At 38.9% G+C, this 21,153-nt stretch overlaps 1 protein-coding gene across 1 annotated transcript; it reads left to right on the forward strand.

Moving 5' to 3' along the window:
- The first annotated feature begins 427 nt into the window (after window positions 1–427).
- LOC138912161 (uncharacterized) lies at window positions 428–14,511 on the forward strand. The gene is made up of 2 exons (XM_070212022.1): window positions 428–483; window positions 13,995–14,511. The coding sequence occupies exons 1-2, from the start codon at window positions 428–430 to the stop codon at window positions 14,509–14,511; spliced, it is 573 nt and encodes a 190-aa protein (XP_070068123.1).
- Window positions 14,512–21,153: the final 6,642 nt, after the last annotated feature.

Consider the following 21,153-nt stretch of genomic DNA (forward strand, 5'->3'; position numbering starts at 1 on the left):
CGAGAAGCTGATAGCCGTTGAGTTTCAGTTTAATGGGCTAAAAATAATTAAGGAAACTCCAACAAAGATTTCTTCTCCTCCAACTGGCCAATTAATGAACCATCTTACTCCTACTATTCCACCCTCATCCGTGAGGTATCCTGGCTCCTCCAATAGCTCACTAATGTACGCTTCATTAGCTTCTGCCAATGCCAGCGAAATCGATAAAAACTGCGTATCATCGAATAACCTTGTGCCTCCACTGCCGGGTCCTTTATTATTATGCCCTACCATGGAATCAGCCATGTCTCCTACTAGATTGGCAATTCCTGCTCCAGTGCTTAATTTTGTAACTCCTAAGTCTATATGTGCAGACCTGGCCCTTGGCTCTCATCCTAAATCTGATCCTGGTGCCGTACAATTCAACCTTCCACAATCCGCCAACGCGATGCCGTCGGTATCCTCCGTTATAACGGCACCGCCAGTATCCTCTGGTCAAGCAACGTCGGTTGTGCATAATGTACATAATGGTCCTGGTTCCTCCAAAAGAAATCGCAGGCCCCTCCTGGCTGCGGTTAATAATGGTCATCCAGCAGGCGTAAACCGTAGACGCCTCGAAGCTGTAGCGCCACAAGCAATCATGCCAAAGAAGGCCATTTTTGTGTCTCGCCTAAGGCCTGATACTACCATTGACGAAATTAAAGGTCACCTAAGCGATGAGCTCAAAGCCTCTCCTGAAAACTTTGTTGTTACAAAATTTAATTTTGCTTACAAAAGAAAAGTTTCATCATTTAAAATAATTCTGCCTGATACACATTTTTCCCGTGCTTTAAATCCTGCACTATGTCCAGTTAATACGATTGTTCACGACTTTGATCGGTAAGAACCATCTATAAATACAAATCCGTCAGTTCCAAAAAACTAGATTTTGTATTACATTATCAAAATGTCCGAGGCCTTCTCAGTAAGCTGTCTAGATTGCATACTGACAGCGCTGCTTTCGATTCCAGCGTTATTGCCTTTACTGAGACTTGGCTAAATCCCACGGTATCTGATAATGAAATACTTACCAATAATTTTTTCCTCTATAGACGTGACCGTCCCTCCCTAATCGCAGTAAAGTCTGAAATATCATCCCAAGTTGTATCCATTCCCAATGTTGGTGATATTGAATTCATGTCAGTCAAAATATGTATTCCTAACTACAACATATTTGTAACCTGCTCCTATATTCCTCCATGCTCTGAGGCTCCGATCTTTATGCGACACCTCTCCGCTATCCAGAATATCTCCTATATACCTCTGACTAAGACCATCTTATAATATTGGGTGACTTTAATATTCCGTACCTATCCTGGTCTCCTTGTGTCGATCTAATTGCCCTAGTTCCTGGTGATCAAAACGATTTTGTCGACGGTCTTATTGACTTATCTCTTGGTCAAGTTAACTCAATTTCCAATGCGAATGGAAGATTTTTAGATCTTATTTTTGTGTCTGACCTTTGTGATGCCATTGTCACACGTACTTCTCCATTAACCACTCCTGAGGACTCTCATCATCCTACACTCCAACTATCCATTAGTGGCATTTTTCGTGTATGCAATTCCTTTGAGGCCCCATTGCGGACTCGTTGCTTTCGGCATGTTAATTATTTGCAAATGTCGAGATCCCTATCTTCAGTGGATTGGTCTTGTCTTGATAGTCTTCATCTTGATGAGGCCATTTCAACTTTTTATAATGTCCTTTATTCCATATTTGATGAACTAGTCCCTTTCATAGTTGTTAATAACTCTAACAGCCCTCCATGGTCTTCCAAACACTTGGCTCACTTAAAAACAAGAAAGGAAGCTAGCTTCGGCAAGCCGAAGCTTATATACCCTTGCAGATTACACTGTGCAGCATTTTTAATGCTTTTTAAATTTACCTCGATAGATGCTATATTTTTGGATTCGTCTCGAATTCCCAAGTTAAACTGCGTTTTTCAAAAAGTTCCCCGACGCAAGGACTCTTAGCAAAAGGACCTCAAAGTTCGGAAAATGCTGAAATTGTCCAACTTTTCGGAGCTCTCAGAGACAAACGGATTCATGGTTTGATTCGCTGTTAAAGTTTTTTAAAAGACACTCTCTTTATCATTCAAACCCCATACTTAGAATAATTTTAGGATTTTTATTAAGGGAGAAACAAATTTTAGAAAACATGGTCAAAAAACATAAAAGCATACAGATGCGGTCAAAATAGTAGTAGTCTTGCCGTCCTGTGTGTTTAAAAGTTTAATGTTGTAACTTTTTTTTATCCAATTAGTCTAATAGTAAAATTATAATCAACACAATATTAAACTATCAATTACAACAACAAACTTTTATCAATTACAACAACAAACTTTTAAATATACAAGGCGGCAACACTACTACTATTTTGACCGAAGCTGTTTGCTTTTATGTTTTTTGACCATGTTTTCTAAAATTTGTTTCTCCCTTGATAAAAATCCTAAAATTATTCTAATTATGGGGTTTGAAAGATAAAGAGTGTATCTTTTGAAAAACTTTAACATCGAATCAAACCATGAATCCGTTTGCCTCTGAGAGTTTCGGAAAGTTGTCCAATTTCAGAATTTTTTGAACTTTGAGGTCATTTGGTTAAGAATCCTTGCGTCGGGGAACTTTTTGGAAAACGCAGATTAACTTGGGAATTCGAGACGAATCCAAAAATATAGAATCCATCGAGGTAAATTTTTGATGCTGCATAGTGTTATTCCTATTAATTTACAAATCGCAAAAATGTTAAATTTCCTATTATTTTACATTAATTTTTCGATCGTTTCTATGGCAGCTATATGATATAGTAGTTTGATCTTTCTAAAATTAAAATCGAAATTCGGAAATATTTAAAAATAGTCATATCATAGAGTAGAAGAGAATGTAATAAAAATCAACAAAGATACAATTTGTTTTCCTATTAATTTCTATTTATTTTTTCGACCGTTCATATGGCAGCTATATGATATAGTGATCCCATTTTTAAAATATTTAATTCGAAATTTAGAAATATATAAAAAATAATATTCCCAAGAGTAGAAGGTAATACTTGAAAAAACACCGAAGCTAGAATTTTTTAACGTTTTTTTCCGATCGTTCCTATGGGAGCTATAAGATATAGTTGTCCGATCCGGTCGGTTCCGACATATATACTACCTGCAATAGAAAGAAGACTTTTGGGAAAGTTTCATCCCGATAGCTCAAAAACTGAGAGACTAGTTTGCGTAGAAACAGACAGACGGACAGACGGACAGACGGACAGACGGACGGACGGACGGACGGACGGACAGACGGACAGACGGACAGACGGACAGACGGACAGACGGACAGACGGACAGAAGGACAGAAGGACAGACGGACATGGCTAGATCGACACGTCTTGTGATGCTTATCAAGAATATATATACTTTATGGGGTCGGAAACGTCTCCTTCACTGCGTTGCAAACTTCTGACTGAAATCATACGTATAATACCCTCTGCAAGGGTATAAATATAAAAACTAAACTTTATAAGAAGTTCGCCAAAACAGGACTTCAGTCTGATTTTTCCAAATACAGCGTTGCTAAATCCAACTACTTCCTGCATAATTCTGAATGTTATAACAGCTACCTCCTACGCTGTAAAAACTAATTTCGCAGCAATCCTAAATTATTTTACTCCTTCGGCAACTCAAAGCGCAAAGCCAACAAATTTCCTCCATCACTACAGCTAAATAATGTATCTGCATCGAATGATCAAGATATTGGCAACCTGTTTGCGGACTTTTTCCAATCCGCCTATTGCAAAAATAATACCAAAATCAATTATAGCTACTCCTACCAGCTACCACACACTGACGCCCTTTTCAACCCTCTAATTGATGGAGCAGAAGTTCTACGTAGCCTATCCACGATTAAATTATCATTCTCTGCGGGTCCCGATATGGTTCCAAGCTGTGTCCTCAAAAATTGCGCCATACCACTTGCAGTTCCATTAACTATGATTTTTCATAAGTCGATTGCTACTGGCACATTTCCATCTATGTGGAAAGAATCCTTTCTTATTCCGCTACATAAAAAAGGTAGTAAATCTGATATCAGCAACTGTCGCGGCATAGCCAAACTTAGTGCTATTCCTAAGCTCTTTGAAAAACTTATTTGCGATCAACTGCAGCACCAGTGTCGCTCCTTAATATCCTCTAAACAGCATGGTTTCACAAAGTGCCGGTCTACAAAAACTAACCTGCTTGAGTTTACGAACTTTATTGGTCAAGGCTTTAAATCAGCGGTCGGCACACACATACGTTGACATTTTGTTTTATATTTGTGTGAGTAATTTGCACTGGGAAGCTCATCGATGTGTGTGTGCAGACCGCTGTTCTACGTTATACATGTGCGAGCAGCGCGCCGGCAGAACAAAACCCTATGCTCACTTAAGAGGGCGCTGCCGACCGCTGCTTCAAATCCACAATGCAAACTGATGTAATCTTTACTGACTTTAGTAAAGCCTTTGATTCGGTCAACCACGAGCTACTGCTCCACAAGGTCCTCCTCCTCGGATTTCCTCCAACTCTACTGACATGGCTTCGTTCTTATTTAACAAATCGTACCCAAAAGGTCCAGTACAACAGCATTTATTCAAAAGCTGTTTCCGTATATTCGGGTGTACCACAAGGCAGTCACCTCGGTCCTTTATTTTTGGCTTATTTATCAATGATCTTCCTCGAGTAATTGAGTTCTCCAAAGTACTTATGTTTGCGGATGATGTCAAGTTGTGTATGCATCTGACCTCACCTAGTTCCTACATGCAGCTCCAGCTCGACTTAAATAACCTTCAATCTTGGTGCCTAGTCAACAAGCTACTGCTTAATCCAGATAAATGTAAATCCATGTCATTTTATCGATCCAATCCATATATTTGTACATACTCAATAGATTACTCTGCACTTGAACGCATTGATACTGTTCTTGATCTTGGTGTCCTATTTGACCACAAGATTTGTTTTAATCGCCACGTCAGTACCATCTCCAATAAAGCTAAATGCTTATTAGCATTCATAAAACGCTGGTCTAAGGAATTTGATGACCCTTTCACCACTAAACTCCTTTACGTCTCTTTAATTCGTCCTACACTTGAGTACTGCTCCAGTGTTTGGTCTCCACAATATGAGCACTATCAAAATATGATAGAATCCGTCCAAAAGCAATTTCTCCTTTTTGCACTACGAGGCTTAAACTGGAAGGAGGGACGCCGTTTGCCTTCTTATAGAGACAGGTTGCGCCTCTTGGATCTACCTACCTTAAAGGATCGTCGGACCTGTTATGGTGTGATATTACTTCACAAACTCATCACTGGCGCCGTCGACTCAGTTGATCTGTTAGCCACCTTCAATTGGAACGTTCCTTGCAGAGCTATTCGCCGATTCCGTCCATTAGCACTTCCTGTGTGCAGGTCAAACTACTCCCGTTTCGACCCCTTCCGAATCCTATGTGATAACTATAATGAACTTTATCACCTCATATCCTATGAGTGCTCTGCCAAGGCTAATTCGCTAAAAGTCATTGCGTTCCTGTCTTCATCGACTTAATAAGTTCTCCTACGTTACAATAAAATTATTGTTTGTTTTTTAAATTTATGATGTATATAATATTAAGTCTATTGAGCAGTACATTGCTTTAAATAAAGAAATAACATATAGTGCGATAGTCACGTAGGACAAATTACTCATAAATACAGATTTGACATAGTTCTTTGGAGGTTTAAATGAAATTCTTAAAACTACGCTTAAACATTAATGGTTAAAGAAATGTCGCTTTGTTGTTCATTTATTTTCTTTTATATTGTGCTAGTATCTTGTAGGTGTAATGTGAGTTTTGACTTAAACTGGGTGGCGCTACTAATATTTTTTAAAGGGTTTGGGAGCTGGTTCCATAGCCTTATTGCGTGTACAAAAAACTGCCTTTCAGAAAGTAGAGATCTGTGTCTTATTTGAATGAGGTTATTTGCTCTTCTTGAGGAAGTGAATCTTAATGCTTCAAAGAGATAAGTTGGTTCCCTCGTGTAAATTAATTTTGTGCAGATATATTAAAACTCTTAGTTTCATCCAATCGGTCAAATTAAGTTCAAATGTTCTATATGCATAGCTTGTCACATGGTCAAAAACGTAGATTGAATATAAATCTTGCTATATTATTATATGCAACTTTTTTTTTTTTGGCTGGCTGCATCGCAATTTGAAAAATTTCTATCCCATAATCAAGTGTTGGGCTTAAACAGGTCTTGGCAATTAACATACGAACATTTATGGGTAACAGACTTTTAACAGGACAGAGAGATCTTAGTAAGCCGTACGTTTTCCCTACAGCCTTATTTATGTGGTCATTCCAACAAAGTTTATTATTGAATATGATACCCAAGTTTGTAGCATTTTCAACATATTTAATGGGCGAGCTGTTTATCATGAATGGCTGCAGATCAGCAATATTTACTTTATTTTTATAGACCAAGGCCATTGTCTTTGGCCCAGCTGCTAACTTTATCAAGCTCTCGATTACATATATTCACACACTCGTTAATTCTACTAATGGGACGGCTAACATACATCTGGACATCATCTGCGTACATGTGAACATCACTATTTGACAACACACAGGGAAGGTCATTGACATACAGAGTAAACAGTAAATGTCCAAGAACTGAGCCTTGAGGCACACCACGTTAAGGACTACAAGAGAAGACGAAACATTTGATATTACTACAGACTGCCGACAATTTTTTAGGTACATGGTCATAAGTTTGACCGAAGTTGTTGAAAAATTGAACTGAGTTTTCAATTTTGAACACAAAACTTCATGATTAACAGAGTCAAAAGCTCTTCTATAGTCAAGAAGTACTAGAAGCGTCACGTTGGATTTATCTGCATGTTTACGTATATCATCCGAGATTTTTAGGATTGCCGAGGTGCAGCTAAGTTTTATTCTGAATCCCGATTGGTTGTTATTAAGTAGAGAACTATTATTTGGGCTGCCATAATGTTCTGAAAGGCTTTCGATAAGAAGGGTAGAATTGATATAGATCTATAATCCTTGTTGGCTTTCATAATTGGGATAATTTTTGCGATTTTCCAACAGTCAGAAAATGCGGATGTTGTAAATGCAGTGTTAACAAGAGAGAACGCTATAGTCGGGTTCGTGTCCCGACTATCTAATACCCGTCACTCGGCTAAAGGGAGTGCGAGGGAGATGGATATATAACTTTTTTTTAATTGCGTATAACTTTTTAATGAATGGTCCGATTTGAAAAATGTCTTCTACATTTCGATAAGTATAAATATGCAAAACAAAATTGCATTTATACTTCTCGGAGATCTTTAAAGGTATGGGAGCCAGACACATTTTAAAATCGTTAGTGGGCGATTGTGGGCGTTAGAGGGGGCGTGGCACTCGGCTGAAATAAACTTGCGCTGCGTAGGAAGCCCAAGAATATGTGTGGGAAATCTCAACCATCTAGCTTTTGAAGTTTCCGAGATCTCAGCGTTCATACAGACAGACAGACGGACAGACGGACATGGCTAGATCAACTCGGCTAGTGATCCTGATCGGAAACGCTTCCTTCTAGCTGTTACATACTTTTGCACAAATCTAATATACCATTTTACTCTACGAGTAACGGGTATAAAAATGTGAGTTATGTATGTAAGAATTTTAGGATTTATTTCGTCTAGTCCGATTGCGTCTGATTTAATTTTAAGAATATTGACGAGAACTTGATACTGATTAACACAAAGAAATCTAAACCTTTTATCACAGAAATGTTCAGGTACTAAATTCAGGTACAAATTATTATCGTCGATTTCAGGTACATTGCATTCTGAGAGTTGTTGGTTTAGCTCTTCAAAATTAACTAACATCCTGTCCCGGCGTTGATTTTTGTTTTCCTATCCCTAGTGACTTGATTTCTTTCCAAGTTTGTCTAGACGATGTTGAGTTTTTGAATTTTGGAAAATAGAATTTTGACTTTGCGATGTCAATAAGTTTAGTTACTGTGTGTCTCAATGATTTAAATTGGGCATAATGTGGCGGAGTCTTATACCTTTTCCACTTTTGATATGCAAAGTTTCGCTTTTGTATTGCTGACTTAATTTCATTATTAAACCACGGCTTAATAAAATGTTTAATGGGTTTACTTTTAATTGGAACGAAACAATTGTACAAGTAACTAATATTACGTTGGAGCAAATTGAGTTGTTCGTCTACATCTGGAAGACAGTAAATGTCATTCCAATTGCATTTAACAAGTTCGGTATTAAGAAGGTAATATTTTTTCGTCATTATACTGAAGGTGAAAATTATAGGTCAAGTATATAAGGTCATGTTTTGAAAACGACGGCACAATGAGTTGGTCATACAAACATATTTTTCAACATCACTAACAAAAAATACATCTAACAGTGAGCTGCATGTTCTGCTGAAATGAGTCGGGTAAGGGAAGTTTACAAGATTCAAGCCTAGTGATTCCATGTTAATTTTAAGGTGCTCTTCCCGAAGTATGTTGCTGTTGAGATCACCCGCTAAAAGTATATCTTCATAATTTATAGTGATGTCTGATACCTTATTTAAAATATCGTCATAGTTAATGCTACTACGTGGACGGTATATGCAACCCAGCAGCATTTTTTTTTTTGTGAGGACTGATTTTTAATATCAAGGAATATGTATTCTATTGGGCTGGTCTCGGGATGTTTACATATAAACTGGGACACTAATTATACCCTTGTAGAGGTTATTATAATTTCAGACAGATGTTTGCAACGCAGTGAAGGAGACGTTTCCGACCACATAAAGTATATATATTCTTGATCAGCACCAATAGCCGAGTCTATCTAGCCATGTCCGTCTGTCCGTTTCTATGCGAACTAGTCTCTCAGTTTTAAAGCTATGAAACTTTCCCGAAAGTCTTCTTTCTATTGCAGGTAGTACATATGTCGGAGCGAGCCGGATCGGACCACTATATCTTAAGGCTCCCATAGGAATATTCAAACAAATATAAGAAAATTCATTGTAACTTTGTAGGAAGTAGGCGTTTTGATTCTTGACTACTTAAAAATAAAATTTAGTGAGTGAGCATTCTTTTATCTGCAAGGGTATAAAAGCTTCGGCTGGCCGAAGGTAGCTTCTTTTATTGTTTTGTATAAAATCCAAATTTTCATGGTAAAATATATTGAATTAACATTAATATTCTTATAATATGTTGTTCAACTACAAACAATCGATAATTTTAAGTTGAATATTTGCAAGTCAAGAGTTTTGCTAGGGCCGCAAAGTTCGTTGACCGATCAGCTGCTTGCAAGCAAAATAGTTAATTAAGTTAAAATTAAAATTAAAATAGTTTATTAAGTTTGACAATTCGCTATTTTTAATTTTGTGCAATAATTTGAATAAAAAAAAATGTATAATACTGCTCAAGGTACTCAAGGTAGAATATAGTTTAAATTCATTATTTGAATATATGTGTTATTTGTTTATATTGTTACTCGTTTTTGTATTGTCTAAAAGTAGTATATTTTTAACCAAAGTGTCCGTATTTTGTGGAATATAACTAAACTGCTATGACTCGCTACACAAAAGTAAGTCTTCAACAGTATTTGTAAATATAAATATTATACGAATTCATTAATTGTATTTGCCCGTTCCTGCCCGTTCTATCTTTCCCCTCCAGCTAAAGACAAGGTTAAGTTCAGTCCTAGCACGCTGCTCGACATTTGGTATCGCAATAACCTGAGTAAAGAAGCTATGTTTAAGCAGTGGAAAATTAAAAATGTAAATATTGTGGTTTAATTTACTAAAATATAATTGTTTTCTATTACAAAAAACAAAAAGAAAAAAATTACCATTCTTTCTCATTTAGTTAACACTCAAACTGAAAGTTTATATATATCTTTCTAATGATCTTATTATCAAATGTGCCAAGTTACAGCGCTCTATGAACGTTTTTGGAATGTATGCAAAAAAATTGGTCATTCCGACCAGTGTGCAGTGGAGGCGGAATTAAATGGAGTGAAAAACAGAGCCGGTTGAAAAGCGTTTTAAGATTTTCTCCCTCCTCTTGCGGTACCCCATACCAGCGCAAGGTACATGAGACCGCTGCGTCTTCCTCTGCTACACATTTGGCTGCCAGTCTGGCATCCAAGTCACCAACCTGTTGCTTCAGCTCAGCTACCACCCTTACCTCATTCTCCAGCTGGCTCACACGTTGAGTGAGAGTATGGATCTCTTCGGTCATTGCTTGGAACTTCTCCTGGAGAGAGCTGAGGAAACGTGCCTCAAGATTTTATTCTGCTCATCAAATCTGGCATCCATCAGTTGGAGCATCTTGACGGATGTTGCATCAGACAAATAAAAGCGAATTAATAAAATAATAAAATACAAATATATTTTAATTTCAAATTATTTTAAATTTATATCTTCTTTTGTTTGGGGATGGGTGTTTGTTTTCAGCTGATTTCAGTTCAAAAAATTCGAAATATGTTTTCAGTGCCAAGCAAAGGGATCCCTGTTCAAGGTTGTTCTTGGTTATACTAATTAACAGCACGTGACATTTTCTAGTGCTTATGCTAATTAAAAGGTCACTCTTGTAGTGGCGCTTGCTAACAACAACCTGTTGCCAATCTGATCACACCATATTATCATATAGGTTTCCCTCCCCTAGTATTTTTTAAATCTAAGTAAGAAAGTAAGTAAACACCACCTGCCAACTCTCATAATCCATTTCCCTAATTAATGTTGGTGATTTGGGACTATATTAAGAACTCTTTCATATGGATTAGATGGAGCCTTAAAACTAATGTCTTCAAATTTGGTGTATAAGAAAAGCCTGTTACAAAATTTCAAACAAACGTGAGCTAAATGTAAATTTACATATTCTTTTTGTTCGGGGTGGATGTTTGCTTCTCAGTGGCAAGCTAAGGGATCCCCTATTCAAGGTTGTTTGTGTCGCTTGCTCTCAACAACTGGTTTTTCTGTCTGAACCCACCATCCTGTGATACTATTTAGTATGGTAATTAAGTGACCCCGTGCACGTGTGAAACAGCCACTGAGCAACTAAAAGGGTCGTTTGCTATCAACAACCTGTTGCCACTCTGATTACACATATTTGGCCCGTGAACAATTTTTTGTCCACCACTAAATTTAGTTCCCTCGTATTTTCTGAATCTAAGCTAAGGACACCCGTCACACCCCTGTAATTTCTCCCCGATTAACTAGGATAACACAGATAACCAGAGGACACCCGTCACACCCCAGTAATTTGTCCCTCCCCTCGTTTCACCCTATTTTTCTAACTTCTCCCACGTTCGATCCCGTCAACCTACTCGTCAACCACTTAAGCAGAATGCCTCCCCTCTTTTCACCCCATTTCCTAGATATGACGCTATGATCACCCGTCACACCCCAGTAACTTCTTCCCGCTTAATAAGAGTCCCGATTTCTTAAACGAAATTCGGGGGGCGAATTCCTGAATACAATTCCTAGATATAAGCAACTTATCACCCTAATTAACGATCACTCGTCACACCCCAGTAATCTCTCCCCGATTAATTAGAGTCCCGATTTTTGGACCGAATTTCGGGATTCCTGATTCCTGAATACAAATCCTAGATACAAAAGCTGGATATAACTATTGTGACCCTAATTAACGATCACTCGTCACGCACCCATTAACTTTAATTACCCCCCACACCTGTCACATTGTCCTGATTTATTACCCTAATTAGCATAATTAATTACCTCCCCCTCCACTTTTGTATCCAGCCTTTGTATCCAGAACCCCCATAAACATACTACTCTGTGTTAGTCATATATTATTTTTTCTTCTCATAGTTTTTGATATAGATACCCGACATAAAACAACTGAACAGAGGGTAAATGATCGGCCATGGCAAACCAGGCATAATTTCTGGAGAGATCCTTTAATTTTGTGCAGAGACCTAATAATGGTAATTACTCTTATATTCATATCTTAATTATTTTTGATATTTTCAGAAGACAGACAAGAAATGGATACCTAAGAACTGCATTCGGCCAAGCAAAACCCGGGAATGCTTCAGGCATTAACAATTTTTAATTCCAATGCTTCGATTGTAAATATTATTAATAAGTACACAAACAAATATTACAAAAAAAATGATTTTTATTGTGGAAAATCAGATACTGCAAAGCAGTGCAAAACCAAAACTGCGAGGGTCTGGAAAAACCAAAACTGGGAGGGTGTAGAAAAGCAGATGTTGCAAGTGGAGGAAAACCATAACTGGGTACATGTGGAAAATCTATAATGCGGGAAGTCGAAAAACCAGTTGATTTTGTCCTGCATTCTTCTGCCAGAGATCCAGATAGAAACCTCATTTCCCCCTTACTTTTTGTGTCACCCCCGTGTATTTTGAAACCAGAGAGGGAAGAAATGTAAGGGGTGAATGAGGTTTTGTCCCTTCCGCTTGTATGGAGAAACCTCTTGAAAATATGTTATTTTCCAGAGGAATTTTCCGGGTGGGCTGTAACGCTGAAATGAAGATTATTAAAAGACAAAATTTATTTTATCACTCACCTTTTTATTGTTTTTTAGATTGAAATTAACTATTTTCCATTTTTCCAACAAATTTTAAATTGATGTGACCCTGCATCATATATTTGATAAATCCAACATGCCAAAGGCAGATACAATTTGGTCATAATTTCGTTGTAAGTTAAGGTCACACGCGAATAAATTTTTCGTTTTAACAATATTTTTCAGGGACCGTAATCATTAAAGGTTACGTATATTATATTTATGTTTAACTTAATCAAAAGATTACATTTACACCATTGACGCGATCCGAACAGTCCCTCAGTTGGCTGCTAACGCAATCGAAGGAGAAAGATGGTAGGCGGCTCAAAAGAGTAATGCCTTGTCTGCACACTGGATGTTAAGAATGCCTTTAACTCTGCCAACTGGAACCTTGTCCAGCAAAAGCTTCATCTCATGGCAATCTCGGACTACCTGACCAACCTCGTAGCGGACTATTTCAAGGACAGAGTGCTCTCATACTCCTCTGACATCGCGACGCGTCGGAGAGCATGAGTACCAAATGACAAGATGAGTTCCTCAAGGCAGGGTTCAAAATGCTATGCTTTATAATAGAGCCCTGCACAAGTAACCTGACTTGTTTGTCAAACCTTAAATCCAACCGAATTCTTGAAACCCATTTGACTTGGGTCGTTTGGGTTTGGGTATTTGGGTAAGTAAGTCAATTTTTACCCAAACCCAAACGACCCAAGTCAAATGGGTTTCAAGTATGGGTTTCAGGTTTAGGGTTACCCAAAGAAAAAAAAAAATTATTTTTAAATAAGACAATGATTCTTCCAACCCGCGAATTCTTAAGAACAGGAGGATCTTCAGATTGGTTGGACCGTGTTCTTCTTAGCTAAAGCACTAATGATTATACTTGGCTCTATAATTATAGATTCTCTAAAAAAACAAAGACTGTGTGTCAACTGCCTTCGCAATGACCACAAGGCAAAGGATTGCCGAGGTCGCCCGTGTTTTAAGTGCGACAAGAAACATCATACTTTGTTGCATCTGGAAACCACATCAGGTACATCATCCAATCAACATTCACCTACTGTAGGTGCAGCAAGCAACTAGAGTTATAACTTGCTGGCCATAGTCAAAGTATCAGTGAAGGCTAGCAATGGTCAAGTTGCTACCTTTAGAGAGCTGCTAGATTCAGGATCACAAATAAATCTGGTTTCAGAACGAATGGCTTCAGTACTATCACTGACACTTCATGGAACTTCTCTACGGATCGAGGGCATTGGAGGAAATCCAAAAATCAGTAGACCAAAAGCAAATGTACAAATAAAATCAATGCATAACGCCTTCACTCAAGAAGTGGAAGCCATTGTCCTACCGCACATAATATCTGATCAACCGGCGTATTAATTAAATTCGGCAACCCTACAAATCCCAAGCAACATAGCTCTAGCCGATCCAAATTTCGATAAGCCAGGAAAGATTGACACGCTTATCGGAGCAGAGCACTACTATTCATTGCTGCTGCCAAACCAGACTATACTAAAGGCAGAAGGACCAGTTCTTCAGAATACAAAACTTGGATGGATCATTGCCGGAAGGATCTCCTCGGATCACGATTCAGCGGCGGTTTGTGCCACAGCAGCTACAGAAGAAGAATTCGATACACTATTGGAACGATTCTGGACTCTAGAAAATCTTGAAACCGAAAAGAGGCATCGATCACCAATAGAGGCTCATTGCGAAATGCACTTCGTAGGAAACTTGGGAGTGGCAAAGGATGGCAAATTTGCAACAAAGTTGCGAGTAGTATTCGACGCTTCATGCAAAACCACCAGCAAGAAGTCTTTAAACGACACACTCTATGCTGGACCCACTGTCCAAAGCGAGCTATTTGCAATTCTATTACGCTTCCGAACTCATAAATACGTGTTAAGACCGGCTATCATCAACTGAAGAAAGAATCCAGAGTCCAAATTCAAAAGGAATTAAATAAAATATTCCTATCATCCGGTTTCAAGCTCCGAAAATTGTGCTCCAATAATAGGCAAATTCTAACAGACGTTCCCGAAGCAGACACCATCAAAGCCGTCAAGCTAGACGAAACATTGAAACACTACAGTGTCAAGACGTTGTGTAGTTTTGTCCTGGATGAACGCATCGTCGGGCGCATACCACACGTTCCTCTCGAATCGTATAGCAAAAATCCAAGCTGTCTCAGATCCATCTCAATGGCGACACGTGTCCTCGGCAAACAATCCAGCAGATGTGCTATCAAGAGGAATTGCAGCCAGCAAATTATCAGAACATACCCTCTGGCTGGAACAAATGGATCAAGATGCCCGTAATCGGTCCAAGTGATCTTGAACGGCGAACAAAACAAGTGAGTCTTCCAGCATGTCAGGATCAGACAGGTGAAGAACTCTATAATTGCAACCATAGCAATAGTTTTCAAAAACTTCAAAGAATTGTGGCATATATGATGCGCTTCTGTTACAAAAGAAACAGATCAAGTACAACCACCCTATGCATTGGTGAACTAACTCACGCTCGTACTATCATACTGTGCACCATTCAGAAAATTGACTTCGCATGTCAGTACAAGCAACTTGTTGCCACAAGGCCGTGGACAAAAAGAGCGCTTTCGTCTCTCTATCCCCCATGATCGGCAAGTATAGCCTCATAAGAGTCGGAGGGAGATTAGAAGAATCTAAACTTCCGTATAACGCAAAGCATCAATTCTTGCTTCCTTACGTTAAGAGCAATAGCAATATTGAATTATCAATGATAAAACAATGGCGAGAAGCATTATACACTGTTGTGTCAAGTGTACAAGGGCACGGCCCAAATTAATGCAACAAATAATGGGAAATCTGCCAGTCGACTGAGTAACACAAGTTCGACCATTCTTTAATTCTGGTGTTGATTACTGCGGGCCAATTTGGATTCACCATAAACTCCGTGGAAAGAGACCAGACAAGGCGTATATTGCAGTTTTCTGCTGTTTCGCTACGAAGGCAGTACATCTAGAGATGGTAAGCGACCTAACAACAGATGCATTCTTAGATGCTCTTTGACGGTTCTTAAGTCGACGTGGAAGGTGTCAGACCATCCACTGCGATAATGCAACCAACTTCGTCGGCGCCAATAATAAACTAAAGGCCTTAGAAGAAGCGATCTTCACGGATAAGGCACAAGCCCAGATCATCTAGCATTGCAATCAGAGACAGGTGGATTTTAAGGTCATACCACCCCGAGCTCCATCGTTCGGCGGGCTGTGGGATGCTGCAGTAAAATCTACGAAACGGTTACTAGTATCAGTCACAGCCACCGCATCATTGACATTTGAGGAGCTCAACACTGTAATAGTGGAAGTCGAAGCAATTCTTAATTCTCGACCTATTACACCCATGTCGTCCGATCCTACGGATGTGTTTGCATTAACCCCAGGCCATTTTCTGATTGGTGAGCCTCTAACGGCCACACCCGATGTAAATCTCTCCCCAACCAACAAAACACTGGTAAAAAGATGGGAATTAGTGTCCAGACTTAAGCACGCATTCTGGAAGCAGTGGTCAATGGAATACCTTCAAGAGCTTCAAATGCGCAACAAATGGAAGACCATGTCGCAGAACGTCAAAGAAGGGTTACTTGTATTAAGAAGAAGATAACCTGCCGGTGAGGAGTTGGCCGAAGGAAAAAATAGTATAGACATATCCTGGCAAAGATAATTACGTACGTGTAGTAGACGTTAAAACTGCGTAGTTCAGCGACCAATCACGCCGCTTCTTAAAGAAGAAGTATCGACAAAGCGGTCTAAAAGTTCCATCCAAGAAGGAAGTTATCTGATCAACCATTCCCGACAGCGAAGATCACCACTCGATGTAGTAGGTAACGTGGCTAACTCACTATTTGGTGTACTTGACGCCAGGTATGCAGACGACATGGCCAAGGTTATAAATGAGGTGAAATCCAAAGAAGATGTGTTGATGATGCTGCTTAAGAATCAAACGTCAATCTTGGATTCTACTATAAACGTAGTCAGGAAAAGCAAGTCATCCACTGATAACCGCATCAGAAATTTGGAGCAGCAACTTGCAACCATCAACAAGGAACGAGGCAGATATCAAGGCGACCACTTACAGCAAGCATTTGTGATCTTAACTGCCCAGCTAACGCTTTTGGCTACTGGATTGCAGCGGATGCAAGCGGAAATTGCCAGCGTTCTTACCGACGTTCGTCATCGAGCCATCAGTCCCATGCTGGTAACTCCTAAGCAGCTAAGAGACCAAATAGACAAAATTCGGGATCATCTACTTCCGGATCAGATGTTGCCGGTCAGGTCGGAAAATGTAATGGAACTCTATAAAATCATGCGCGCTGTGGGAACTACAACTACAGATCATGTTATATTCAAAATGACAGTGCCTCCGGTATCAACAGCACAGCAGGAAAAATTCAGCATCATCCCCATCCCGACGTGGCACTCAGGAAGCTGGAATCGTTTCGACACTAAGACACCTATCATCGCTGTAAATTCCCATAGAGATCAATTCATTGGTCTTACTGAGGATGAGTTCGAGCAATGTCTAGTACTATCCAACAACGAAAATCGAAAAGCGTTTAAATCCGACGCAACGGCATTTAATATATACTCCAATTCCTTTTGTTTGTGATCAGCAATTTTTCCATTTTTTTCCGTTCTCGAAATTTCGTACACTCGAAATTATTACATTCCCGTTCACACATTTCCAAATCCTTAGTGCCAAAGTTTTTCCAATATTGTGCACACACAAAACAAATAATTAACAGTTCCAGTTCCACACGACCGTTTTTATATATTTTTTAAAAAACAAAAATATTTTCCAAGTGTGTGTAAAAATATATAATACAGCCACAGTGAACATTTCAAATTCAAAGTGATCCGCCGAAATTGGCAGCTTTCGTTTTTTTTGTACTGTGTTTCCTGCTGCGTGCATATATTTTTACATATGTTAATATTTCAAAATACAGTCCACTCCGACTACTATTCAAATACAGTCCACTTCAACTACAATTTCGAATACGGTCTACATCAACATAGTTTTTTTTACGATCAATCCCAAATTATTTCCAAGTCCAAATACAAAGCTTAAATTTTATAAATTTACACCGGCAATTACATTGTGCAGCAGACAAAAATATACATACATATATACATAAGTCGCAAAAACTCCCGCAATCGGTGCCCTTTCTCTATTCAGCTTTTCTCTGCAGACATACATACATACGTACACGAAGTCTCCACAATTCCCGCAATCGGTGCCCATCCGCTATCCATCTGGTTCGTTACATACGTACATACATACACGAACTCTTACATATTCCGAAACGCACCGTGGTTCCAGGGTACCCAAAAAATAACGAATATTATTCGTTCAAAATATACTAGAGAAAAACAACCATATTCAGGGGTGTCACAGAAACCGTCGACGGATTTGGGGACGGTTGGTTTAGAAACCAACCGACCAAAACCGTTGGTGTCACAGAAATTCGAGAGATTTCCTCTTTTCGGAAAATTTACCGAAAAACGACCAGGGCTGGATGCATACACTAAATATCGAATATTCAATAATTATCGAATTTTATTTGACTTATTTGGACCATTTTCCAATAAGTTTTAAACTTAATTTATGTTTTTCTTGCAAAATTACAAAAAGAATATATGTTTAAAGCGCATGTTGTACATAAAAAAGGAAAAAAATTAAAAATTTGAATTACCCGCCAGGCTACATATTGCAGCCCTGAACAGCGGTTTGCCGCGGCTGCGTTGGTTTATTTTCATTTCTAAGTTGGCAAGAATTTTAAAAGCGAACCAAAATGCCGTCTGCTCTAGAGTACTTGCGAAGGCATAAACTGCGAGAGGCTAGGACGCGGAGGAGGTCCTTACAAACGGTTTTACATGGACTACCATGGAGATTTAACTCATTGGCCAGGTCCTTTCACAAGAATGCGGCCGCCCTGAGTAAATCCTTTGGCAATGTCGATATTATCGCGAATGAATCGGAAGAGTCTTGCGCTGGTAACCTATGTTTACCCCTGAAAATTAGCAAAGCTTATTAGTTTAAATTAATAATAAACAAAAATGTTGTACTTTTTTACATGTATGTCTTCTTCTTCACAGCCAGCGTTTTACCTGGCAAAAATAGGACATTTTTTCACGACAGTGATGCCAACTTTTTGCAAAGGCGGCCTGTTTTTATTAATTTCTCAATAACTACAACTTCCTTAACCATAAAATTTTTACCAGAAATAAGTTTAATTTTTAACTACAATACCAAGTACCTTTGAATAAATAACACTATGCAGCATCAAAAATTAACCTCGACGAATGCTATATTTTTGGATTCGTTACGAATTCCCAAGTTAAACTGCGTTTTCCTAAAAGTTCCCCGACGCAAGGATTCTTAGCAAAAGGACCTCAAAGTTCGAAAAATGCTGAAATTGACCAACTTTGCGGAGCTCTCAGAGGCAAATGGATGCATGGCTTGGTTCGAAGTTAAAGTTTTTTAAAAGATACACCCTTTATCTTTAAAACCCTATACTTAAAAAATTTTTAAGATTTTTTTGCCGTCGGATTTTTTGTAGCTAATTTTTTCGAGAGGTTTTATAAAAAGCATATTTTTAAATATAAACCGAAGTAGGTATAAAAATCGTAGTATGCAGATAGTTCATAAAATTCATTAGAGTTGTCTTAAATAAAGTTATATTTTTGGGAAACATTTTTAAGTGGGGTAATTTTATCAAAACGTCCGGCAAAATACGGGGGATTTAGAAGCCGTCAAAAATGACGTCTGTGACACCGAGATTTGCTATTCGGGAGAATTTCGGTTGGAATGGTTTTCAGTGACACCCCCGATTAATTACGAAATAATTTCTACTAAAACTAGTACATAAATATTCGATCCGATTCCATACGTACAGTGTGACCGTACTTTCGTGAAAACTTTAATTATTTATTTAATTAATATTTATTTTTTTTATCTTATTCCAAATCATACAAAAATTTCACGACAAATTCTAGTGTGGCCGTATATCCTTGCGACTATCGATTGGTTCCTAGAACTCCAATTCGCATCTGAAAAATTATTAATTTTTTTTAGAATAATTTTTTGTGTCATCAATTTAAATTTTACTTTTTATTCGTAATGGCAACCGCAGCTTAAACAAATTTATTGCCACACCTGATCGTCTGAGCCATTTCCAGGCCAGCGTGAACAGTCCAGATGGTTTGATTCCATCCGTATTCGCCTGCAAGGTCCGTCGCGACCAAGTCCAAGCTTTATGGCGTAAAGTGGAGGACGCTTACGACGTATGTTTAAAGTGTATTGTGGCGGCAGGCGAAAGTGCCTCAGACTTAAAAGCCGACCTCAAATTAAAATACTTTCAAACGTACGATATATACGAAAAGGTGGCCGCTCACATCCTCGAACAAATCGAACAGGGCTCCTCCCAATCATCTCAACCTCCGGAATCTTCTCCCCAAAATCTAATTTCGTTTGGCTGTCAGCTTTCTCCGATCGATACGGAGATTTTCTCAGGCGATTATTTTCGCTGGCCGACTTTCCGGGACCTTTTCACGGCGATCTACATAGACAATCCGAGTCTTACGCCTGTTGAAAAGCTGTACCATTTAAATGCCAAAACCAGTGACGAAGCTCATGATATGGTTTCCAAGTCCCCACTCACCAATAATGGCTTCCGCTCAGCTTGGACAAATCTGACTGAGCGTTTCGAAAACAAGTGATTTCAGGTAAACAGCCACCTAAAAACATTGTTCAATGTGCAATCCATAGCACAAGAGTCTGGAGAAGCCTTGAAGGAACTACAAAACACTATTCTGGGTTGTTTAACTGCCTTACAACTCTCCGGAATTTAAATTGAGAATTGGGACCCTATATTAGTCTAAAAAGACACATCGAATGGCAGAATTGCCAAGAATAAATTCATTCACTACGAGAGTAGTGCCGATACCCAAAGTTTGCGATCTGTGTTCAAAGAAGAACCATCCCGTGCGTATATGTCATCGCTTCCTAAAAATGACGGTGAATGATCGTTCAGCCTACATCCGCGATAAACAGTTGCGCTTAAATTGCTTTGCAACCAGCCATCCTCTAGGTGATTGCACAAGCCCACAAAACTGCTTCACTTGCCAAGGTCGGCATCATACTCTGTTGCATCCAAGCAACAATTCTACAATTCCTCCCAGACCAGTGTCCGCCTCAACCCCACTTAGAATTTCGTCCTTCTCAGCGCAAACTTTCAACACTCATGAAAATCGCAAATTGTCCACTCTAAACAATGTACAAGAAATACCTCCTACCAATATTTCATCCGACTATTGGGTTCCTTATACCGCCTTGGATGGCAGGCGTTCCCGAGGTATTAAATCCTACCAATGCCGAGTCTGCCAAAAAGTCCATCCATACTGCCGAACAACAGATCCAGGCAGTACAACTGCATCAATATTGCAAAAATTGTTTGGCCCACCATCATTCAGAAGGATCTTGCCGTAGCGACCATAGATGCCACAAGTGTGGAAAGGACCACCACACTCTG

The sequence above is a fragment of the Drosophila takahashii genome, chromosome 2R (assembly GCF_030179915.1).
Source record: "Drosophila takahashii strain IR98-3 E-12201 chromosome 2R, DtakHiC1v2, whole genome shotgun sequence".
Taxonomy (NCBI): Eukaryota; Metazoa; Arthropoda; class Insecta; order Diptera; family Drosophilidae; genus Drosophila; species Drosophila takahashii.

Excerpts from the sequence above, each read along its gene's own strand:
- LOC138912161 (XM_070212022.1), top strand. The coding sequence starts at position 428 with ATGCCGTCGGTATCCTCCGTTATAACGGCACCGCCAGTATCCTCTGGT. Across the intron at positions 484-13,994 it reads GTATCCTCTGGTCAAGCAAC|CAACATAGCTCTAGCCGATC; the intron begins GTCGGTTGTGCA and ends ACAAATCCCAAG.